General features: G+C 47.4%; 1 protein-coding gene across 3 annotated transcripts in view; it reads right to left on the bottom strand.

Moving 5' to 3' along the window:
- The window catches only part of PFKP (phosphofructokinase, platelet), a 92,159-nt gene extending 66,648 nt beyond the window's left edge, over window positions 1–25,511 (bottom strand). For 2 of the 3 annotated variants that reach the window (XM_066584561.1, XM_066584560.1), the window contains exons 1-2: window positions 25,212–25,511; window positions 12,358–12,431 (exon numbers count right to left, since the gene is read on the bottom strand). In XM_066584561.1, the coding sequence (XP_066440658.1) occupies window positions 12,358–12,431; window positions 25,212–25,296 (159 nt within the window). In that variant the 5' untranslated portion in view covers window positions 25,297–25,511. The remainder of the gene's footprint in view (window positions 1–12,357; window positions 12,432–25,211) is intronic. The other variant, XM_066584559.1, reaches the window with a different exon arrangement.
- Between the last annotated feature and the right edge of the window lie 269 nt (window positions 25,512–25,780).

The following is a 25,780-nucleotide window of genomic DNA, read 5'->3' as shown; positions in this document are numbered from 1 at the left end:
GGAATGCCTTCCCAATCAGGACTTAAAACTTACACCCTGGGGCGGAAAGGGTTTATGGGATTGTCTCGCCAGAGACAACCCTTTTTCGCAATTTGGCTCCAGGGGCAAACAGCTGATCACCCCAGGTCCTGCATATCCACTACCGGGAAAATGTAGCATTTCACATGAATTACCATCCTGTATTATGGCCCATTTACACAGAAAGATGATCGCTAAAAATTGTTCAAACAGCAGTTTGAGTGACAGTTTTAAGCAATCACTTTGCATAAGCTCTTAACCCTTTCCAATCCACTGTCTGACTTCTAAAGACATTCTGATTGAAGGCTGCACAGCTCCAATGTCGGAAGACGTCCATCAGGGTATTCTTACTGTAGATTACTGGCCGCTCTGTTGTCGGGGGTCTTTCCAGCATGTCCATATCACAGTACTGTCTCTAGCCAGCAGATGGCACCATTGTATAATGGCAGAAAGAGAAAGCCCCCTAGGAAACCCTGAATTCAAAATTGGATTGCAAAGGGTTAAGTAGCCAATTAGCTACTGAAGAGTTTATTAGTGTGTGAATGAAGGTGGCCGCTGTATGCAGAAGACAGCGGGAGCACGGTCATCTGCATACAGCTGCTTTGTTCTCAGAGCTATGAGCTGGTATCCCGCTGGGCTGAGAGCAGCTCCTGCTGTTCTTGGCGCTTTGTTCTCAGAGCCATCGCTGAGAGCTTCAAGCAGGATACCAGCTGAAAGAATAGTATCAGCGGTATCCCGCTGAGAACCCATCATACAGTGCTGATAAGAGTGATCGATGACTTTTAGCTTGCAAATTTTGAGCAATAATCTTTGTGTCTGAATGGGCCTTTCCAAGGTTGGTGGTGCTGTAGCACTGGATTACGATGGCAGAGGACGGGTAAGTACAGAGGACTTTGCTATTCGAGCACAGTGGTTGTTATAGTGAGGGTTGTGGTCAGGTAACCATACAATCTCTAAGTTTTATGGCCATCTACATGAGTATTCAGAATCAAGGACGGGATGTGTAGTATGTTAAATAAAGAATAAACTGCAATGTTCCTATGGGTTCATCTTCTTACATCCGTTGTCGTGTCAGTGTAAATAGTTTATAAGAGAGGGACTACTTTAATCTAATAGCAGAAAAGTTTTGTCTGGCCTCCTTGGAATCCAAACCCCGGAGCCATGTCGTGTCTAAACATGTAGTGTATCTGTAAAATGTGTACTAAGGTCATAAGCAGAAATCCATGCTTACACAACCTGCTCCATGATGGATTATTTAGGTCATTTACAAAGAAGGGACACTTTACTAGAGACCCCAGCCCTCTGACGATTGGCGCTGCCCCGAATGGAAAGCAGGCCCGTGACCCCGGAGTGCAGCATAAAATCAGGTGACAAGTTTTCTGTGGGTCAGTTTCAGTGTGAATCCTCATTAGATGAGAAAATCAAGTGATCTGAGCGACTTCCAACGAGGCCGGGTCATCAGTGCTAGACTAACCGGGGCATGGATGTCACTGTGGGGTTTTCTTGTGTAACCGTGTGGAGAGTATACGAGAATGTTGTGATTGAGGAAAATATCCAGTGAAAGGGGATCCTGTGGATGGAAGCGTCTCATCGCCGTAAGGGGTCAGAGGAGGATGTCAAGATTCGTTCTAACCAACAGACAATGTGCGGTCAAGCAAACTGCAGCGCTATACAATGCTGGTGCTCCACTGAACGTGCCCAAACACACAACTCATCATTCTTTAGTTTGTATGAGGTATATCTGCAGACGCCCAGTTCCAGCGCCATTGTATCTAAGTGCCGATTCAAGCGGACATGTGTTTTCTGCCTGTATTCAGCCCGTATTTTTTTTAAAAAGCATCAAAAACCCACCGCACAGTGAAAACTGTACATTTTTTTTATGGACCTGAAAATTGCATTTACTCTTGTGATTATCAAAAAGGTAAGACTCCAGGGGGCAAATGAGCACAAAAATTGTATCACTGAGCAGTGGAAAAACATCACCTGGTCAGATGGATCCAGATTTTTGATGGGAGGGCAGAATTTGGCACAAGCAACATGAACCGATGACCCCTTCCTGTCATCTGGTCAGAACATGTCAGCATCTCCTTCTAATTTGTGGCCCCTACAAGAAGCTTCCTGTCCACAGGGGCCGATTTTCCTGCAGAACAACGTCATCACAAAAGGGGAATCTACGCCATGACGAATTATTGCAGTTCTGAAGGCCAGAAGAGGTCCAACGTTCTACTGGATAGGGGTCTCTAATAGAGTGTTTTAGCAAATAGTGGAATTCATTTCTCTGATCTCTCGCACCCCTAGGATACCTTCAGAAGGGGCATTCTGCAACGACATACCAGCAGCAATTCCGCAGCACCTGTGGCCCGTGTGACGGCGGCGAGCCGTGTTATGAAACGTTAGAAGCAATTCCCTAATAGACGAGAATAGGATGAGCGCGGTATAAGCCCGTTTCCTAGATTGTTAGCTTTAGTGGGATGACATTGACCTTATGTTTTTCTGGATTAGATGTAAATATGAGGGAATGCGGTTGTGGGTCATACGGGGTGAGAGGATGGGAAGAACACACAATCAGCTGTTTGAGTGCAAAATGTCAAAGCAGATTAACATTCAGACGGCCACGCAGGGATAAAATAGGGCATGTAAAATTAGAAATCTGCGTTCGGATGTTGTTGTTAATTCAGCATGAAGATATATGGGGCAAGAAGAGGAAAGCCGCGTTCATGCCTGTATCGATGCGGCAGTGACAGATCAGCTCTTTCTTCCAGGTTCGCAAACCTCTTGGGGCTGCGCACCTAAATCCTGACATCCGCTGGCGTTCCCTCGCCGATACCTGCGAATGGGGCAGTTTATAGGCCATTCACAAGCTTCGTGTAGAATAATGAACATGCTGCAGAATTTAACCTCTTAGCGACATCCGCCACATGTTCACAACAGCTAGGGCAGACTGCGGGAAAATCCACACCAAGAACCCACTCCGGATTTTCTCCCACTGACGGGGTGAGCAAGGCCATTTAGGATTTTTTTAAATACAGGGTGTGACTGAAGGTTTTTTTGTTTTTCTTTTTTTTAAATCACCAAAAAATTTTTAAAATATATACAAAAATGTATTTTACATGTTTATAGAGTAAGTTATTCTCTAATCACACATTCCACCGAAATCTAATGCAAATTCTGAGGATGCCAGGTGTGAACATAAGCTTCGGGTACAATTATGATCCGTGGCTAAACTCTGCCTTAGGGCCTTTTACACGACAACTGGGCACGAATGCTCACCTGAAAGTATGTTGGCCCAATCATCATGTTGTGTGAATGTACTAATGATCAGCCAGCGAACGAGCACAGAAATTACTCACTGGTTGGCTGCATAACTTACTTTGCATTTCATTTCTCCATCAGTTATCCCCCAAAATCAAGCCTTTAGAATATATTAATATACGGTACATTTATCCCAAGCCTCAGCAAGCCAGTGTCAGTGTGACCCATTTTTCTCAGTACACAATGGTCTCTTCATATTATCTCCAATTATCTTCTAATTACGGTAAATTGCGCTTAAGGAATTATTTGCTATTTAATTTGCTTTTCTCATCCACTCAGTACTGCTAGACAACGAGCGCATTGTGCACCAAGTAGAAGAGGTCATGAAAGAAGGGTTGGAATCTTTCAAAAGACACCTCTGGTAGTGGCTTACTTCATACAAGAGAAGAGGATCGGGCATGCTGAAATTCAGTATGACTGATCATCTGTTAGTAGGGAAGAGTTGGGAGGCCGTCGTACACATAAAACTCTGCTCATATCGGTGTCGCGGCTTCCATAGATTACGGAAGCCACAATGTTCTACTGGATCAGTTGCCCGACAGACACTAATGGCACCCAACAGACCACAATGACTAATAATGGGCCCTGTAGTCTGCCCTCCCTTCAATCTGCTGGTTTAGAGTCCTGCTTTTAGCCATCTAAGCAGGCTGACACAATCTTCAGACTACCTAATCTCCACAATGCATTGCTAGCGTTAGACTACCTGCACTACCTGCTCTCTGATTGGCCAGAGCTGCTCACATGATCAGCACTGGCCAATCAGGCAGCAGGGTATAGTGTGCATTAGGTAGTTAGTAAATTGCTGCAGCCATATTGGACTGCTAAAATCAGAGCCCAAAACCAGCAGATTTTGGGGCAGCAGAGAAGAACAACTGCAGATAACATATCCCCCTCCTGTGCCAGGACAGAATGCTGTCCTGGAAACGGAGGGTCACTTTAAACACAGTTGTAGGGGCCACACTTTACATTCCTATGAGGATTTAGGGTGTTAACAGTTATTTTCATGGAATGCCTTTCATATAACCTCTCACTGACAGAATGCACAATTATTCTGCGTTTCATGAAAGATCATTTCACCCTCTGGCCAGCAGCGCAGTCCAAGTCTATCTTCATTTATGTGCAGAGCAATGTTATGTCATGTCCATCTCGTTGATCTGGCAGAAAGAACAGCTAGGAGCCCATTAGGTCATTCCTGCGCTTTCAGCAGAAGCTGACAGTTGGCCTTTTTAGAGCGACCTTCCGGACCTAGACAAATAAAGATGGGGGCAATGCTTCATGCATTGGTAGCAGAGTTGCCACCCAGTCGGTAAGCTTCTGGCCCGGACAATAATTTATTCTAGAGGCCGATGCTGGTATTTATGCTTTACTACTAAAGAAATAACTACTGGGTGTGAACGTCTAGCTGGACAGCAAGCCTGTCATCAAGAGCTGTAACTCACTGCGCAACGTCCCGTCCCGAGCAGAGCTTCTAGTGAGTTACAGCGCTTGATGATGACAGGGCGGCTGCTCGGTTAGAAGTTTGGGAAGGGAACCAAGAGGCGGTGCTATTATTACTGAGGCTGCTGAGAGGGGGTCCTATTATTAATGGGGCCACTGACAGAGCAATATTATTACTGGGGCCACAGAGAGGGAACACTTACTATTGGGGCACTGAAAGAAGGCCAATATTACTATTGGCGCCAGTGAGAGGGGTCACTGTTATTACAAAAAAGGTGGCACTATTACTTTTGGGGTCAATGAGAGATAGTACTATTACTATTGCCATCAGCGAGAGGGACAATATTACTAATGGGGCCACTGAGAGGTGATACTTTTACAACTGGGGCACAGAGAGGGCACTATTAGTACCAGGGCCAATGGATTAAGGAGGTAAAACCACAAGATAAGCCACACCCTTAACCACACCCCTAAAACAAATCCTCTTTTACCTTGGCTGGTATTTTTGGTGTCAGAGGGTTGCGACCCTAATCCGTAGTCTTAGACACTACACATGCTGCTTTGATTGGTCAGTGCTGCCCATGTAAGTAGCCAGTTAGAGCAGCATGCAGTGTTAGACTACCGATGTATACCAACTGCAGTGTGAATCAGATCAGAGAATCGGTCTGGCCATCGCACGAGAATGGTAGTCTATGGTTCCATTTATCGAGTGCATATAGTAAATGTAGACTAAACACATACCTTAATTATGATTCCCTTTACTAGTGTTCACCATCATTACTGAGTTTTGTCTAACTTGTACAGATATATCCACCATTACCTTTTCTTGACTTCTGTGAAAATCGATCTTTGGGTTTAGGGACAAAATGAAACCGGAGGGTGGAGGGGATACAGTATTTGCAGTTGACCGTGTCAGCTGTCTATCCATTCAGCCGGTTTCCAGTGCTATTCGTGAGCAGGAAAGATATCTGCCACAATCTCTAGACTACTTAATGGTCCATAGTGCAGTGTTAGGACTGATCACATGATCAACACTAGTCAATCACAGAGCAGTGCATAGTGTAATCAAAAAATGGCAGCGACTATCTTGGTCACACAAAAACGGAGAGGGTCAACAGAATCAATTGCAGGTAATGTAGCTGCCCCATCCTTCAGTCCCGGGACAGACGTTTGCCCTGAAACCAGAGGGTTGCTTTAAATTCATTATAATCTAGTAAAAAACGTGTGTGTTTTTATTACGTACACTTTTTTATTTTTTATTTTAACCATGGGAGCTTATGGTAATGGGTGGCCGAGGGGTTACATCCATCAGAGGTATTGGTCACAGCCATTTGGTAAACGTTCATTCTCTTAACATGGGAATCTACAAGTGACAGATGGCATCTGCCGTGGCATCCATCGGACGTAGACTTTTTGTCTTGCTTGTTTAACATCTGGCACGTTTCATTTGTGTTGGGTTTAGAGACAAGTTAGGGAAGGACACATCTGGTAGGATCCCGGACATTACCGAGGGATCCACATGGGATTATAAACACCCCGGTGGATTCCTATGTGAGCTTCAGGCGGAGGATTTTCTCGCTCTTTTGACCATCTCCAGGCAGAACTATTCCCCTGGAGATGGGCCAGTTGATGGGAAAAAATCTTTATCAGCTTCTGTTGCTTGCATCCCTGCCCCCAGCACAGTGATGGTGAACCTTTTAGAGACCGAGTGCCCAAACTGCAACCCAAAACGCGCTTATTTATCGCAAAGTGCCAACATGTCAGGGGGCGGGGCTTATCACTACGTGTTATTTTACCCCCGTCGTTCTAAAAAAGACAGGGCCGCTTCAAAACAGACAGCGTGCAGATTTTGACTGCTTTTTGGATGCGGAAATGCTGCAGAATGTACAGTACTCCGCGGAAATTTCTGTGGAACATTCTGCAGCATTTCAGCATCCAAAAGCAATCAAAATCTGCACCCTGTCTATCTTGAAACAGCCCTACCCATTTTTCCACCACATGTAAACATACTCCAGCGATAGAGACGCCCCACAGCGGCCCCGCCGCGCAGATACAGCCGCCCCACAGCGGCCCCGCCGCGCAACTACAGCCGCCCCAAAGCGGCCCCGCCGCGCAACTACAGCCGCCCCAAAGCGGCCCCGCCGCGCAACTACAGCCGCCCCAAAGCGGCCCCGCCGCGCAACTACAGCCGCCCCAAAGCGGCCCCGCCGCGCAACTACAGCCGCCCCAAAGCGGCCCCGCCGCGCAACTACAGCCGCCCCAAAGCGGCCCCGCCGCGCAACTACAGCCGCCCCAAAGCGGCCCCGCCGCGCAAATACAACCGCCCCAAAGCGGCCCCGCCGCGCAAATACAACCGCCCCAAAGCGGCCCCGCCGCGCAAATACAACCGCCCCAAAGCGGCCCCGCCGCGCAAATACAACCGCCCCAAAGCGGCCCCGCCGCGCAAATACAACCGCCCCAAAGCGGCCCCGCCGCGCAAATACAACCACCACGCCGCGCAAATACAGCCGCCCCAAAGCGGCCCCGCCGCGCAAATACAGCCGCCCCACAGCGGCCCCGCCGCGCAAATAGTGACGCCCCACAGCGGCCCCCAGTGCAAATAGTGACACCCCACAGCGGCCCCCAATGCAATAGTGATGAGCTGTGATCTCTTCTATTGTGCCTGTGTGACAGGAGCTGTGTGGATCACCATCAGTAACTGTGATAGGAGTGGCTGTGTCCCCCTCTAGGCAGTTTCTGTGGAAGGTCCGTGTAACAGCATCACTCAGACTGAGGAGGAACTGAATACATAAACCCAAGTAAATCTGAGCTGGTGAGAATTGAGATCACATGACCACCTGAAATAAACAGAGGCCAGGAGTTTCAGATAGAAAGGATTAACTAACCAGGGTAACATTAGCTCATATAAAATATATATATATAACACATACACACACACACATATATATATTTTTTTTTTGGGGGGGGGGGGGGTTGCTACATAATGATTTTTTTTTTTTTTTTTACAGGAGTGGCCCTTTAATAAAATGTAACACACGCTTTAATACGACAACGGTAGCTATTTAATTATCCACCACCTGTGTGTCTACTCATTTATTGTAGATAAGTTTATGTTTTTTTAATGTGATTGTTCTCAGGAAGAGAGGCAACATCCAGTAATCTTTTAGATATGATCATTTTAATGGCTAACGAAAAGAAGTGACGTTAGCAGCTTCCGAGGCTTATAGCAGGATAGATCTGAAGAAGTATATGCAAGGTGCAGTCAAGTTCTAAGGTCTCCTAATTTATTTCTCAGGAATAGGAGCCAATAGAAACTCAGGACACATTTTATAGCATTCTTCAGGGATGAGATAGGCAGATAGCAGTATTGTCCAGTGCGCAAAACTCATGCAACGGCGGCTGGAGGGAGAAGTGCTTTCAATGCCTAAAATGACGGCGTTCATGGTCCAAGAACCGCGTGTAATCATCCGTTTTCCTCACTTACGTGGAATGACACGCGTCAACATTCATCGTCAGTTGAGTGAGACATGCAGAAAAGGAGTCATGGATGTGAAAAATGTGCGTTTGTGGCTGCAACGGTGCCAAAAAGGCTGAACGTCATGTGAGAACAAATCAAAGGAGCCTCCGACAAGATGACTGTGGCGGAGCTGGTGGTTATGGAGGACCATCGATTTACTGTGGATTGTCTGCAAAGTCGGCATTTCCATAGGATCTAAGCGTACCATCCTGCGTGAAGACCTGAAGGTGCAGAAAGTTTCCTCCAGGCGGGTGCAATGAATCCATCAAGACAAGGTATCTACTCACTGGGCGGCCATTGTTCAGGGGTTTCCTCATGACGACAACTTTGAAGTAGTTCCTGAGACTCCCTGCCCACCTGACTTCGCACCTAGCAGTTTTTGGCTTTTTCCAATGATGAAAGAAGTTCTCCTTGGTCGAACAATTTCAGTTGCGCTGCTCTTGAATCAGCAATTTCCCAGTGGGCAAAACAGACCCCCTAAAGATCGTTTGCAGCTGCCATAAGATCATGGTGTCCACATTGTGAAAGATGTATACGTCAGGCTTCCTACACACGGCCGAGCACAATATCGGGCTGTGAAACCCGTCCCAATATCGCGCTCATGCGATGTCCCCGCGGATGCAAGGCATTTTTGTGTCAAACACCTCCCATCACTTCAGTACAGTTATAATCCTCGGATCGGATCGTGTTTCCCATAGTTTTCAATGAGGAAACCTTGCCTCGCACTAGCGTGCACATCACACGCTGCGTAAGGTTTTCTGGCCCCATTGAAAATTATATGAAATGCAGCAATTTTTTTTCCGAAGCGCAAAAAAATTGGGTTTATACTTGTGCGAGATATATGCACCTTGCACAAATCGTGCTCAATTTTTGCGGCTGTGTGAAGGCGGCCTCGAGAAGGAGATTATGCTGAGAAGTCGCGGTATGTTCAGCTTTCCGGCGTAAATGGTCTTTTAGAAAAAAAATTGGAGACCTTATAAACTGAATGCACCTCGTATGTACACACAAAAGGGCGGAGACATGGGGAGAAGCTTACCAAGATTGGCATTTTCAATGCCGATCTTAGTAGAATTTCCCTGGCACGTGAAAAGACTCAGGCCTCTTCATGTATTAGGACCGTATGTGTGTATGCGCAATTGCACTGTGCTGTGAAAGAGGCGCTTTTGAGTGTATCAGCGCATTTTACTGTACTTTTTTGCGCCCACAGGGTACGTTCATATGGGCACTGAAGACACCCTCGCTGTTATTGGCGTGTCCTTCTCCCACGGTTTTGCGCTGTATTTTGCGTGTACATTTGCACACGCCCAATAGACTTCTATGGGGCTCTTTGGGGCACAGACTCGAACAAAATACAGCATGTTCTATTTTTTTGCACGCAAGAGGAATGCACGCACAAAAAAAGGGATGTGAGAATGAAACCATCAATATCAATGGCTTCTATTCTCTGCATATTACACGCACAAATACGTCTGTGTGAAGGAGCCCTTAGACACATTTCAGCACCTCAGTCTGCCTATACAGAAATGTGTGCCAGGTCTGACCTGTCGCACATTTCTGGTGTAGTTTACACCAGTTTGTTGTGTTAATTATAACTACCGCATTTCCCCCCGAAAATAGGTCCTACCCCGATAGTAAGACCCATTGGGTATTCGGTGGAGGCTTGAAGTATAAGGCCTCCCCTGAAAATAGGACCTAGTTAAGTTCCCCTCCCCCCTGCCCCCCCCCTCCCCCCAAAAAAAATCAATACTCACCTGGTCCGCAGCGTCCTAATGGTTTCCGGCGGCGCTGTGGTAAACTGTGTCCTCCTCGTCTCACAGCTGAGCTTCTGCTGGTGACGGGGCTTTGAATACCGCGCCTGCAGCAAAGCGAGCGCTGTGATTGGCTGCTGGCGCTCAATTAGCCAATCACAGACGGCGCTCGATGAGCTAATTACAGCCATTCAGTGAATGACATCAACGAAAAGAAGACACGGTGCCCTTTTGGGGGCAAAAAATAATATAAGACAGTGTCTTATTTTCGGGGAAACACGGTAAGTCGGTTGGTCCCTAGTGGCCACGCCGCCTCCGACGAGCCCTACAGCTTTTCTAGAAAACAGAACATTTTTGCAATAGACATGACATTGGTGAATGCTTCAGTTTCCTCTTTGCAGCATATTGGAACAGGGTTCCCAAGGTGGGAATATCCCTGTAAGTATAGTCTATAATAAGGTGGTGGGACAGTCCCGCTTTGGGACCCTGTGTAACGCTTTCCACCTGGAACCCAGCTAGATAGCTATTAATTTGTCCTGCTTTTGGGACGTCAGGTCAGCATTCTAGTGATTACCGGCAGGAGTCCTGCAGCTTCCCAGACGGTTATCACTCTACAGCACCGCGGACCGGATGCACACACTACCGGCAGTGTGTGCATCCAGGATCTTCATCCTCTCCTCTTTGGTTCCTCGAGAGGAGAAGAGAGGGAGGATGTACTGCTGTGACACTTTCGCCCGCCAGCAGCAGCGCTGACAGGAGCGTCGGCGCTGTGAAGACCAGGAAGAGGTAAGTATATGGGTCTTAGGGGGAGCGATAATACTATGGGGCTTCTGTGGGGGGGGGGGGGGGGGTCGCCATTACTGCCGGGTCTGCTGTGGGGGTTGCCATTATTGCCGGGGCTGCTGTGGGGGGGGGGGGTCGCCATTATTGCCGGGGCTGCTGTGGGGGGGGGGGGTCGCCATTATTGCCGGGGCTGCTGTGGGGGGGTCGCCATTATTGCCGGGGCTGCTGTGGGGGGGTCGCCATTATTGCCGGGGCTGCTGTGGGGGGTCGCCATTATTGCCGGGGCTGCTGTGGGGGTCGCCATTATTGCCGGGGCTGCTGTGGGGGTCGCCATTATTGCCGGGGCTGCTGTAGGGGTCGCCATTATTGCTGGAGTTTCTACAGAGGTCACCATTATTGTCGGGGCTGCTATAGAGGTCACTATTATTGCTGGGGCTACTGTGGGGGGGGGGTCACTATTATTGCTGGGGCTACTAGGGTGGGGTGTCATTATTATTGCTGGGGCTGGTATAGGGGAGCGCCAGTACTACTGTGGCCACTGTGGGGGTCTACTATTATTGCTGGGGCTGGTACAGGGGAGTGCTAATACTACTGGGGAACTTTTGGTGTCACTATTATTACTGGGGTTGATATAGGGGACACTATTACTACTGAGGCCGCTCTGCATGTGGCAGCGTACCTTAAGCTGATTTAGGGTGTGTTTACACATGGCGGAAATGCTGCATAATGTCTGCAGCGTAAAATTACTGCATCTAAAAAAAAAAAGTGAAAATCTGTAACATTGGTGAAAATTTTGACTAAAAATCAGCTTCAGATACACAGCGGTGCTCCTCCTCACCTCCTCACAGGGCTTCCCGCTGTCAGTACTCCCCAGCTTCCAGTTTCCAGCAGCTTGGTCAGGTGCGACGCCGCTGGTCAGGTGATGCCGCTACAAGCTGCTAAGAACCGGCTGCCGGGGAGCGCTGACAGCGAGTAGCCCTCGGAGGAAGTCAGGGGGAGCGCCACATGGCATGAAATCAGCAGCAGTCAAAATTGTGAGTATTTTGACAGTTTTTTGGACGCAGAAATGCTGTGAAATTTGCTCCCTGTCTCTTTTTGAACCAGTCCTGTACTTTTTAGAACGACGGAGGTAAAATCATATGTTGTGATAAGCCCCGCCCCTGACCACACCCCTTTGCCCCGCTTTGACCCTGGGAAAATCTGGTCACCTTATCTATTATCACTAAACTAAGAAGCATCACAGCATCAACATTACAAAAACACATCATACAAGGTGGGGTGGCCAGGAGCCCTTCATAGGTTTTACTACAGACATGAAATCTATTAAAATGTGCGAAGAATATAGTAACGTCAACCTGTTCTCAGAAATATGAGAGTAGCCTGGAATCAAATGAATCACTCAGGACTCGCAGCCTCTGCACTACTTACCAATTAACCGGTTGTGTGATACTAAACGCTCTCTGGACTTTGAACATGTTAATAACCATTTTATGATCCCTGAAAAATCATCCTAGAAAAAGCAAACAGAAGTGACTGACCCACCTCATGGACGAAGTACACTTTGGCATCTACATAGATTCCCATACGAACCACAGCCCGGACTGCTGCATTCATACCTGCGAGGGAGAGAAAGACGATATGGTCAAACCAATATACCAGCATCCGCATCCATATCCATTATTATATAGATTATATACATATACACACATATATACAGGAAAGGGTTAAAATTTAGAAATTTGCCATTTTTTGAGACCCCCTTCCAGTTCAGTGTAGGAGCCCCTGTCCCCACTGCTCCAATCCCGGAAGAAGCTGAGGCAGTCATATACCGGTTATTGTGGGCATGACCACTCAGCCAATCACAGACTTCTGTAGTTACAAACTGTTCCTAGCGGAATCAGCACTGAATCCTGTGATTGGCTGAGCGGTCATGCCCACAGTAAACGGTACATGACCGCCTCAGCTTCTTCCAGGATTCGAGTGGTGGGGCCATTCACAACGAATGGCATGTGACCAGCTTAGCTTCTTTTGAGATTGGAGCGATGGGGGAAATTGGATGGGGCAAGAAGGAGGGGGGAGGGGGGGGGGGGAAGTATAGCACTTTTTTTTTAACCTTTCTATGCCCATTTTTACTTTTTCCACTCACAGAAAACCCCATTAATTCTACCCCATAAGACTCACCCCCACAACCATCTATACACATACTTTTTGACGCAGTGAATATTTACAGCTGCGTATTTTCCAAAAGCAGCGTCGCATTTTGGTACGTTTTATGCACCGAAATAGCCCACTGAAATCAATGGGCTTGTGTACATACACAGGAAACCTGCGTATTCGCTGTGTATTTGCGCTTGCAATCGAGGGGGTTTCAGGCTTTTTTTGTTGTGCAGAAAAATACATGGCATTTTCATTCACAAAAACACTGTTAGATGCGGAACACGCAACGATTACCGCATGCGTCGGCCCAAAAAAATACACTGTGCATTTGTGGACCGAAAGCCGCATACTTAGCCAACATACGAGAAGTGGACTGGAAGATGCAGCACACCGATGCTGAAGTGGGGATGAGGAGAGATACATCAGGGAGGCAAGTATATTGCAAGGTTTTTCAGGTTTGGGACCCAAAAATAGTAATTAAAAAAAAAATGTTAGTCCACATAAACTAGTTTTAATCGTTTCCTCAGCCATGAAGAGCTACTTTTGTATGCAAGGGCGGACAAGATAAATTGGAACGAGCGTGCAACCAGCGGTGACGTAGGATCGCATATTGTTCGCTAGGCATGCATTTACAGTGAACAGTTGGGTACTGCGGAGCGTTCATTGGATGCCGCCTCCAGTCCAACCTTCGTACCACGCCTGATCTAACGATCACTGATCGTTCATTGGCTGCACATGTTTACATCTAACAATTATCAAGCAAGCCGCTCGATCTAACGACTATTTGCATGATAATTGTGTTGTGTAAAGAGGCCTTTAGATCACTTACTACATAACCCAATTAGGTTTCAGCCTCAAGACAGGGGATCCAACATTCTGCTTAAAGGGATTGTCTCATCAAGGCTCGGCTTAGGGCGATTTCACATCTGAGTTGGACCCTCCGGCCGGAGATGTGGCTGCAAATACCGGAAGGGAAAGCTTTGCATGCGGCGCTTTTTGTTCTGCCCCGAAACTGGGAACTGGGCATAAGGTGGGTGGACCCCAGTATAGGTAAGGAGTCCGGCCATCAGGATTTTTCCATCCAGCATGGCACTGAATCTCAAAAGTGATATCGTAGATTTCTATTGAATCGTTCACCGTATCCAACAAATCTGTTCTGACACCGGATGTCTTCCTGCGCCAGACGATGCATGTAGTGCCTTTATGTCCCCCCGGTGCACAAATGTGTCATTAGTTGTGTTCAGCTCAGGTCTGAAGCAACCAATATATGTGCACCCGGCCCAAGGCCTCCTTCACATGTGCATTGATTTTGTCAACAAAATACTGGAAGTGCTAAATCTGGTGCCGGACGGACCGAACATAAATAGTGCCAAATGGACCAAATGCAGAATTAAATGTTGCCTTAGACAAAGATGGCAAAATATAAGAGGGTTTTAAAGTTTGTTTTTTTTAACTACTTATAATATTGTATATTATTAAATCCTTCAGAGGGGCTGTGCCAGGAGCATGACCCCTATTCATATGCTCTATAGGGGCATAGGAATGTCACCGAGTGGGGTCTCCTGCTTGGGAACCCTCTCTACCATCAGTAAGATATTCTGCCATACTGGTATTATACGACAACCCTCCTGTAATACTACATTCCTCGGCTGACTGATGAGACCCGCTGCAATCAGCAGTTTGCCACATGTGCAACTTGGCATAACTCATTGATTTACTCATTCACGGCGATTGGTTATTTTGGTTGGCTGATTCACGGCGATTGGTTATTTTGGTTGGCTGAAGACGCCACTGGACAGGTACACAGGGGTCACCGGGTCGAACTTCGCTGCGGGAATCCCGCATGCAGGGTCCGACCCCCCCACCATGTGAAGGAGGCCTTAATTAGAAAGCCAACCTTACAGTAGTGATCCTGTCATCTTTCATCTGATCAGATGGTCGTAGAAAAATACGCGCTCTGCGATGATGCGGATCCTGCAATACTTTCACATTGCTCACTGCGGGACGGACGACTTCCATTGACTTGCGTAGCCAGCACAAACTCGCAGCATGCTGCGATTTCTCTCCCGGGTGGAAGAACGCAATCTATTTCTGCTCGTGGGCAGGAAATCATGTATCTCCATAACATGCTATGAGCTGGATTTGCTGCAGAATCCAGAAGCTGAATCCCGCTTTCTATTTTGCAATGCAAATCCGCCCGTGTGCAGGAGGCCTAAACCCGAGATCGGCTTCAGAAGACCGTATGTGCGTGCAAAATTTGCCAGAGCAATATGCGGAGAATAGAACCCATCTATGTCGATAGGTTCTTTAACGCAAGACAGTTTTTACGCACGCAACAAAATTGCACCTGCTTTATTTTCTTGCGGATTTGCGCACCAAAAGCTCCATAGAAGTCTAAGGGAAGTGCGCAAATGCTCTCTTAATATTCGTGCAAATGTGCAATACGCTGTGCAGTTCCACTGTAAAAAGAACACTTCTGTACCTCATTAGGCTAAATAGCCTTTTAAATCATGGAAGGGGTGCCGCGCGCATGTGTGAACTGACCCTGTGTAAAAAGTACAGTACAGTGGTGCCGAGATGGAGCTCGTAAGCCAAGAAAACTCATATGTCAAAGCACTTTTTCCCATTGAAACACCATTAATGCGTTCCAGTGCATTTCGATGGGGGAACTAACTGCAAGGAAGAAAAAAAAAAAATTTAAATCATCAATACTCATCTACCGACGGTGCTCCCCAATGAATACGCGGCGCTGCCGCAGGCTGTTGCTCCCTCCACCACACCGACACAGAGCATTGCTTTCTGGATGCAGGGCTTGAATGCCTCTCCTCCAGAAAGCTAAACTCTGATTGGTTAACTCAGTGCCGCATCAGCCAATGAAAGCCGGCGCTGGGTTAACCAATCACAGCCGTGACGTCTTTTCATGGTTGTGATTGGTTAACCCAACGCTGTCTTTCATTGGCTGATGCGGTGCTGAGTTAACCAATCAGAGCTTAGCTTGCTGAAGGCGGGGCATTCAAGCCCCGCATCCAGAAAGCAATGCTCTGTGTCGGCATGGAGGAGAGAGCGACAGCCTGCAGCAGCGCCGCAGACCATCGCGAGGGCGAAACGCCGGCGACAGGTGGGTATAGATCCCCTATGAGCCTCAGTTTGCGAGTTTTTTGACTTGCAAGCAGGCTCGTACCCTGAGTTTTTGCTCGTAAATAAGAGTAAAAATTCAGAAGACTGCCTGCTCGCAAGTCAAAAAACTCGCAAGCTGAGGCACTCGCATCCTGAGGTACCACTGTACTATGTACCGATACGCATGCAAATCTACCTCATCAAGCTTCGTTCGTTGCACTGAAGTATGCGCAATTGTGCACACGGTCATCTGACACCGCTAGTACTGGCTCCCTACTGTAGAGCAACTGCATTTTGTGAATGACTGATAAGACTATACTGGTAATTCTTTATTTAGACGGAGGTCCAATTACTAATGGCGTCCTTGAGAATATACGTTTTCATATACCGCATTATATTAGGCAGTGACTGCATCCTGGCCATGTCTGCACGGAGATAACCAATACTCTGCCTTTATCTGAAGAGTCTGAAGGACAAAACGATATTCATTTTCTAAATATGGAGGATAAAAGGTCTATTTTAAGCCAAAGCATCTGTGCCCCCTCCACAAGGTCATCTCCTCCTAATGTCTCCATACGTCCCCCCGATGACCTCCTGTGGCGGCACTGAAGGTTATGGACTATTCTAATGCCTTCCACCACCGATCAATTCACCTTCACAGGCCTTAAACCCTCCGAGACTCTTACTGACTTCTATTTTGCTTGCGCGGGTCAATAAAGTAATTATTTTTAATGTCTTAACCTTCGGATTCCTAATTTACGACCTAAAATTCAGTATATACCAAATCGAAGACATTAACCCTTTCCAATCCAATTTCCCAGCATACTCCCCAGCTCTCTTTTATTATCGGTGGCAAAGCGCGTTGTTGATTGCTTGGAAACATATAAAAAGGACGTGTCATAATGACTTTATTAGCAATATTTTGAAAATTAAACTTGAGTTAGGCCGGGCTCACACGAATCGGTCCGATTCCACAAGTGCATATCCGCAAAGGAAGACCTATGTAGATCACAGAAACGAATTGCGTATGGTCTCGCGTGCGTACCGTTTTCCACGCGGATTTACATTTAAAGATAGCGTATCGTCCACGCTGAAGAATGAACGCAAGCAGTGAATGACATCAGAAAGTTACCCAACCCCCTGTAAACACCCTTCTATTGTGTGGTCGGGTACCGACCTCCAGCTTCCCCTGACTACGCTACCTGCCTGCACTGGTCGCAATAAGAAGCGCCAAACCTGAACCAGAATCGTGACTATGTATATAAGACTGTGCAGAAGAGAGGTCTGACGTCAGAACTCTGTCCTGCATAGTGTTAACAACAGGTGTTAGACCTTGTCCGACACGGGAGCTATGCAGGGAAATCTCAATGTCGGACAAGGTCCGACACTGGATTGGAAAGGGTTAAGTACGAACCTTTCCTGTTCTGCACAAACAACACTACATAGTTATAAATAATTCATCCACTGTTAAAGGGCGTGAGGCGCGGGCACCATCTGTGGCAGGTTTTCGCCTCTGCAGCTGAAATGCGAATTCTTGCCGCAGATTTGCACATGTAGCCGTCACCAATCCACACAAAGTTATAGCTCAGTACAACGGGGAGAATCCCGTGACGTCACTTCTCTTATCGAGGCTACCTACACACAGGCTAGTGCAATATCGGTCTGACATACTCGGCCCTATAATCACGCCACAGCAACCAGCGTTTAACTCGCAGATGCAAGACTATTCCCAGGCTAAAGCGCATCGCATCTGTGAAATTCTGACCCTCTCACACGAGTTTGTCGCGCGATAGCGGACCCAAATGTGTTTTCCATTGATTGTAATGGGAAACCTCACATCGTGTTCATATGCACATCTCATGGCATGTAATCCCATGCAATGCATTAAAAGTCGCTATGAAATCAATGGGTGATGTGGTCGAGGAACGCGATGATAGGACATGCAGCAGCTCATGCATATGACTCCATTCAAAAGAATGGGGTTCATATTTCAGTGAGATTTGTGAATCTAGCAACGCAAAAATGTCACACAAGTTTCTCAGATGTGTAAAAAAGCGGTCTTAATGCCCATTTACACGTGACGAGTGTCGGCCAAACGGTGCCGACGCTCGTCCCCGCACATACTACTTCCCGTGCACCTGCATGAGAGCTAGTATCGTTGGCTCACAGCGGGGCGGCTGCAGGAGATTTATCTCCTCGCACTCCTCCGCCCCTCTGCATTGAGATAACATAGCGGCTGTTCAATACTGAACGGCTGCCATTTACACTGAGCGATCAGCTGATTGTCCATCGTCTATGCTGGCGCAAAGGAGAGAAATCTTCCTTAGCCGCCCCCCTGTGAGCCAGCGATACCAACTCCCGTACATGTGCATACGAGATAGTATGTGCCGGAACGAGTGTCGGGCATCGTTTGCCCGACACTCGTCCCGTGTAAATGAGCCTTTATGCACGTGGGTTCCAAATCGTTGCAGAAAAATTTCCATTAGAATCAATGGTCTAATCAATCACTTTCAGGATGCAAATTTGCAATCGATTTGATGCAGAACTGGCCACCTTGTGCGACGTCCTACAGGTACGTCCAGGGGAAGCACTGAAAATTTTCTGCTGCAGAATTGCCTGCGGAAAGTCTGCAACAATTTATAGCACAAAGAATGTGCATGAGATCTTAAGGAATTGTATCCACACACTGCAGAAAAACTATAGCATAAATTGACCTGTACCTAGCTATCTCATATGATATCTATACCATCTCGTATCTATCCCATCACATATCTATCCCATCTCGTATCTATCCAATTCATTGATTGATTGATTGATATGAGAAGATTTGAGATGGATAGATACATAGTAATATAGTATGTAAGGCTGAATGAAGACAATATCCATCTATTTCAGCCTGTTTCAACCTCCCCCACCCCACTTGTGGATCCAGAGCAAAAAAAACAAACAAGGCAGAAGCAAATTTAGGGAGGATTCCCCCTTGTTACTGTCACAGTCCTGGGAATAAACAGATTAAGTGAGAGATCCTTGTATTGTCCCCTCATGTATTTATACATAGTTATTTGGTCGCCCCTTAACCGTCTTTTTCCAGAGTAAATAATCCCAATTTGGATAGCCTCTCTGGATATTCCAGTCCCCTCGTTCCATGTATTAGTTTAGTTGCCCTTCTTTGAACCCCCTCAAGCACTGCAACATCTTTCCTGAGCACCGGTGACCACAACTGAACACAGTATTCCATGTGGGGCCTGACAAGTGCCTTATATAGTGGGAGGATAATGTTCTCGTCCCTCACACCTATACCTCTTTTAATGCATCCCAAGACTTTATTAGCTTTTGCAGCAGCTGACTGGCATTGATTGCTCCAGTTTAGTCTACAGTCCACTAGTATCCCCAGGTCTTTTTCCATATCACTTTTCCCTAGCAGTACCCCATTTAGTGTATAATGGTGACATCCGTTTCTCCTGCCCATGTTCATAACCTTACATTTATCCACATTGAACTTCATTTGCCATTTTTCTACCCAAGCCCCAGCTTATCTAGGCCCATTTGCAGACACGAGATTTTAGACAGATGCCAGATATTAGACGGACAGACAGACAGATCATAATCCTATGGTTTTTGGGAACTTCTTAGTGATGTCGTATAAAAAAAAAGTATAATTTAGCTCCACTGAGAGCGGTATAAAGTGGTAATTACACTGTTAATGTATCCCTCAAGGACAAATGTCAACAATCAATCATCAAACTGCTGCAGGGAGGGAGAATGCTCTGCATAAATCCAGTCTACACCACACCCTCCTAACATGTAAGGTCCTCCGCTGGCAGAAGGAGTGGTTCTTGAATCTGCCATGGAGGCTGTTACCCTATAGATATGAGATGACAGGTAGTACTTTGCTAGGACTTGTAGTTGTACCCGCAGTCCTATGTAAAGCATTCTGCTCAGTAATAATCTGGGCTCTGCTGCATCTGTAGGAGCCGCACAGGCAGCCAGGAATACTGATGTTCTATCATTATCACTACCAGTGGCCGCTTCTGTACAGCCGTCAGACCTTGGCATGCAGTTAGAGGTGATGATGATGAGGGTGATGCTTCCTCCCACAGTGGGTGAGTCAGAGGAAGCTCTGCAGGGACTCCCACCGCTGCACGTACGCATCAAGAGCCGGCGGGGAGGAGTGTGAGAGCCGGGAGCACACTGACCCCCATCATCATCACAGGTGTCATGGCGACTGATGACAAAGCAGCCAATATATCCAAACCACAGAGAATAATGTCTGCAGGCAAAGAATTATTCCTGCAATTGCAAATATGCAATAATACGCAGATGTAGCAGAGCTCAGTTTGACGTTTGGCACCAGTATATCGATGTGGTTTTCAGTAGGACTCTAAATAAACGTAAAGGGGTTTTACCAAAGACATTTCTTCCTTAACAGGATAGTGGATCGCTGATCGCTGGGGGTTTGACCCCAATAATCCCAAAAATGGCGCCCGCGAATATCCCTGTGAATGCAGTGATCGTGCATATCCTCGACCGCTGCTCCATTCACTTCTATGGGTCAGACGGAGATCAATGCACTCCGCAATCTCCAGCCCTCCCATAGAAGTGAATGGAGCAGCGGTCACATTTGCGCACCGCTACTGCTCTATTCACATGGGACGGGGCCACCATTCTTAGGATCGCTGGAGGTCGCAGTGGTTGGACCCCCAGCAATCAGACATTTATCCTCTTTCTTGTGGATAGGGGATAAATGTCTTTGGGTATAAAAGCCCTTTAAGGAGTTGTGCCAAGGTATAAAGTTACCACCTATTCACAGAATAGGGGATAACTTCATGATCGACGGGGGGTCTGAAGCTGGAGACCCCCAGCAATCCCGAGAACAGCGGTCCAGTTGGTGCCCGAGTGAATGTTGTGGAAGGCACACAAGCGCCCCGCTGCTCCATTCACTTCAATGGAAATTGCTCAAGTGTTTAAACTCTTGAACAATTATTCTCTGTTATCAACCCCTATAGGTTGGAAAGAAAGAAGATTTCTTAAAGCGACCCTTTGGTTTTGGGACAAAATGTTGCCCAGGGACCAGAGGCGATATATATTACCTGTAATCCTCTTAGTGGGTGTCCTTTTTGGGTGGTCAACTAATCACACATAGTGCATCGTTAGGGTCAAGAATGCCAATACACTATACCCACTCTGTGATTGGACAACCCTGTTCACATGATCAGTGCTGGCCAATCGCACAGCAGTGCATACTATAGTTAGAAAACGGTTATGGCTATTTTGGCTGCTGGAAAACAGCACCCGGAATCGGCAGAATGGAGAGCGGCTTCTCACATCATCTACAGAGTTATATATCCTCTCCGGTCCAGAAACAGAAGTTTTTTTCCAAAACTGCAGGGTCGCTTTAAAGGGGTTGTACCAGGATCACAAGTCATCCCCAACCCACAGCATAGGGGGTAACTTGTTGATCGGTAGGGGTCTCATCGCTGGGAGACCAATACCAATACTAAGAATTGGGGTCCCGTTTCCCCCTCCTCCTCACCGCGGGGTTGTTATTCCACAGTAAGGCCTCCCTCACAGAGAAGTCTTTTTCAGCACCTTTGTAAGTTGCATTGGCGTTATATACCCATCTGCATTTGGCTGCGCTGGCACCTGTAGTTCTACAAGAGCAGACGGAGCACGTGTGGCTGTAGAGTAAGTAGTAATACGCTGTAAATAGGCCAAGTGTGTGGGAGGTGGAGAAAAGAGAGGATGTGAAGATACAGGAAAAACCCTGCAATGCAGAGGCCCAGAGCAGCGCTCATCCTGGGGGCCGCCTCCTGTCAGCTCTGCTGCCTCATTACTCCCACCGTCTTCAGGGGTCTTCTCTACGGTGCACCCACCCAGTATGTGGAGACAACGCTTTGGGAGTGAAGAGCGGGGGTAATCCGACAGTCACAACTCCCAGGCTCAATTTGAAAGACAACTAAAGGCCTGACTGGCAACTGGTTGTCACTTGATGCCCCCCGGGACTTCGGATGGGTTGCCATGCGTAACTGGCGTGAGGATACTGGCACAGCTGGCAGGGCGGTTTATCAGTAAGCAGCTATTTGCTAGCAATGGCATGCTGGAACCCCAGGTGTCACCACAAGGGAGAGACTCCTATTATTGTTACATTGTTACATATTATCAGGGTTACATTGTTGCAGCAGCAGAGTAGTTGTTACATAACGTCAGCCGACAGCCGCGGGAACTAGGGGGTCATTCACACGGGCGTTTTTCCAGGCGAGTATGGTTTAATGTTTAGGTCCTATTCAGACGACCGTATGCGCAAAAATTCTTGCCGCAGCGCAACGTATTTCCGCACCACCCATAGACTTCTATGGAGGTCTTTGCTGCGCAAAACACAGAAGGATCGAGCAGGTCCTACTTTTTTCTATGCGGGTAAAACACGCTCATGGGAAGGAACTTATTGAAATCAATGGGTTCTATTCTCTGTGTTTAGCGCGCGCAAAAACATGCGTAAATACGGTCGAGTTAAGAAGCCCTAAATCGCACCAAACTTGCACAGAAATGAAACAGATTGATTTGAATGGTTTCATGAAAGCCATTTTTCCCCGGACGGATATTCCCGGTAACCGCTCTTGCACAGCGCCATTCACAGTTTCAGTGCCTGAAAATCGCTGTGTTTTATTGCATGTGTATTTAGTGCGTTTTTGGTGCATATGCACTTTTTTACACACCAGCTGCATCCGTATTTACTGCGTTTTTCACACATGCAGGGAAAAAAAATGCAATAAAGGCCCAACTTTTGTCACTATTTTTTGCCCTGGCAACATGGGTAAAACCGCACTGAATACACACGCAACTGTCTGTCCACTGTGGTTTTAAGCAATCCCATAGGCTTTAAGGGCGACTTCACAGGAACGTATAAGCAAAAACGTTCGCCGCAGCGTTTTTGCGCATGAACAAGGTGTGCTGCGCGCATTTCTGTGCATAGTCCTGTACTTTTTACGCACATAAGGCCAGTTCACACACATGCGTGACGCACCCTTTCCGTGGATTTCATGGCTATTTAAAGCTAATAAGCTCCAAATGTGCTCTTTTTCATGAGTTTTGCGCCGTGCCACACCCTATTCCTTGCGTATTTTTGCACTTCCTACGGGACTTGTGCAAAATGCAGGAAAATAGAACCGATCCTATTTTCTCCTATATGAGCGAAATACGTGCGCAAAAGGAGCTTAAGAGAATGGGGTTCCATCCCATGTGTTTAGTGCAGCAGATTTTGCGTGTACAAATACCTGCGCAAACACGGTCCTAATGGAAAATTTCGGTCCATGATACGGACCAAAACAGGACATGCTGCAATTTTTTCACGCGACCGCTCATGTGAATACCCCAATCCAAATCAATGGGGCTTACGGTGTCCGTAAAAAAGACGGATAGAGATGAGCGAGTATACTCGGTAAAGGCAATTGCTCGAGCGAGCATTGCCTTTAGCGAGTACCTGCCCACTCGAGATGAAAGGTTCGGGTGCCGGCGCGGGGGAGCGGTGAGTAGCGGCAGTCAGCAGGAGGGAGCGGGGGGAGAGAGGGAGAGAGAGATCTCCCCTCCGTTCCACTCTCCCCCGCAGCTCCCTGCCCGCCGCCGGCACCCGAGCCTTTCATCTCGAGCGGGCAGGTACTCGCTCATCTCTAAAGATGGACATAACACGGATAGAAAAGATGCCCGTGTGCATGCGCCCCAAGTCGTTTTGTGCGCCAAAACTAGTCGTGGAACCAACAGAGAGACAGTATAATGAAAAGATTGGTACGTCTTCCGTATTTTGGACCCGTTTCTGGTTTTGGCTCACAGAATACGGATGTAAAATACGCCGCGTGGATAAGCTGGATTAACTTGGCCTATTTTCCCTTGTGATTTCTGTACAATTCCGCGATTCATGCGTCTTGCACAAACTCGCGCTAGTTTCTCGGCCGTGTGAAACTGGCCCAAGAAATGCAGCATGTCCTATCTTGGACCTATTCTTCAAGTGAACAGGTGCGTTAAAAAGAACGGAAGTCCCCCGCAAAGCACGCGAGTACGTTTTTTTTTTTTTCACGCACCGATTAACTTCAATAGGTGTTTTACATGAGCTCCATTTTTTAGCACATAGAAAAAACGGATGATGTGGGAAAAAAAAAGCAAAAATGCATGACATCACAGGTCGCAATCACAGTCGCCCGTGTGAATACAGCCGCGTCTCGTCAGACCCAAAGTACCCATAGAAATCTAAACGGAATGCACATTAGGCTAAATAGCCATTTAAATCAGGATGTGTTCGCCTGCCGCGCGCAAATGAACATGCCCCGCGAGCGCAAAAAGTACAGAAAAACGTGCCAATATGGATGCAAAAAAAGTAAAATATGTTATGCTGAGTCGCATGCAAAAACGCATACGCCGGCCTCACATGCGAGCGCAATACGTAGAGACTAGAACCTATTGTTTTCAATGGGTTTATTCTCATTTCTTGTTTTTGTGCGCAAAACCCTGCAGCGAGCTCTATGGTAGTGCGCAATTGTGTACAAAACCCCCATAGTAGCTATAAAGAGGGGTGCGCAAATTTCTGCAACTATTACTAATGCGATTGTGCATTACGTTGCTCAATTTCGCGGGAGAACGAACAAATCCGGGTACTAACTAATCTGCATAGCCTTTTAAATCACGCCGCGGGTGTGTTGCGCTCCCCGACTGCGCAGAAAGTACAGCAAAATACGAAAAAAGCTTAACATTTACAGAGCACGTGGGTCGCAGTAATGTGTTTTTGCGCATCGGTCGTGTGTGTCCGCCCAAGGTTTTTTTAAATAAAATCAAATCGAGCCCCCTTCAAATTTTTTTTTTTAAAAGATGAGAAATCCAAAAAAAAAACCTGAAAATCATAGTAAAAAAAAATAAAAAAAATAATAGGTCTGCTTTTCACGGATCGCGAGTGTGAATACGGCCTAAGACAGAGGCCTGACCTTGAGACTCTGCAAAGCATTCCTGAGGACATTGTATCAGATGCAGACGAGCCGGATGGGTTGTGGAAGCTGCACGACAAACTCAACTCGCCCGCATCGCAGCAGGTTGGATGCACTTCATGCACACGGGGGAGGGCAGGGCTGCTGCCACCTTACCTTGGGCATCTCCTCCGCTCGTCAGCACCCCTATGGCTTTGCCAGTTCCAGACAGGTTCTCAAAAAACTTCTGTGGCTGCGCCATGGTGCCTGCAGGACTATATACTGCTGCACGCTCCTCTGTGGATATACCCTATAGAACGAGAGGACAGCTATACATAGAAACCCTCATGACACTAGAAGCTATAGCGGACTATGAAGAACCGTGCAGCAGCGGGAGGTGCCGGGCCGCTGCCGCCGCTCCCTCCTCTCCGGTGTCCGTGACTACCGCAGCTCAGCAACCCAGCTGAAGTGACTGTCACCGTGACCACGCCCTTCATTTACATAACCGCGCCCCTCATAGCTGGTGAACCGAAGCTGTGAGAACAAGAAGTGGGCGGAGACTAGCGGCTGAGGTAAAAATGCCGGGAAGTCAGCAGTGGGCGGGGCTTGCATCTCCTCAGATCTTCTTCTTCCTCGTCAGCTGTGGTGGCGGCGAGTGACAGTGAGGGGGAGACTGTGAGGGGCGGGCGGCGCCTGCTTGCTGCCGACCTGTGGAAGGGCTTGTGAGGGCTCCTACGAAGCCTGTC

The sequence above is a fragment of the Eleutherodactylus coqui genome, chromosome 12 (genome assembly GCF_035609145.1).
Source record: "Eleutherodactylus coqui strain aEleCoq1 chromosome 12, aEleCoq1.hap1, whole genome shotgun sequence".
In the NCBI taxonomy this organism is placed as follows: Eukaryota; Metazoa; Chordata; class Amphibia; order Anura; family Eleutherodactylidae; genus Eleutherodactylus; species Eleutherodactylus coqui.
Note: the sequence above shows the minus strand (reverse complement) of the source record. Positions and strands in the feature narration are given on the sequence as shown.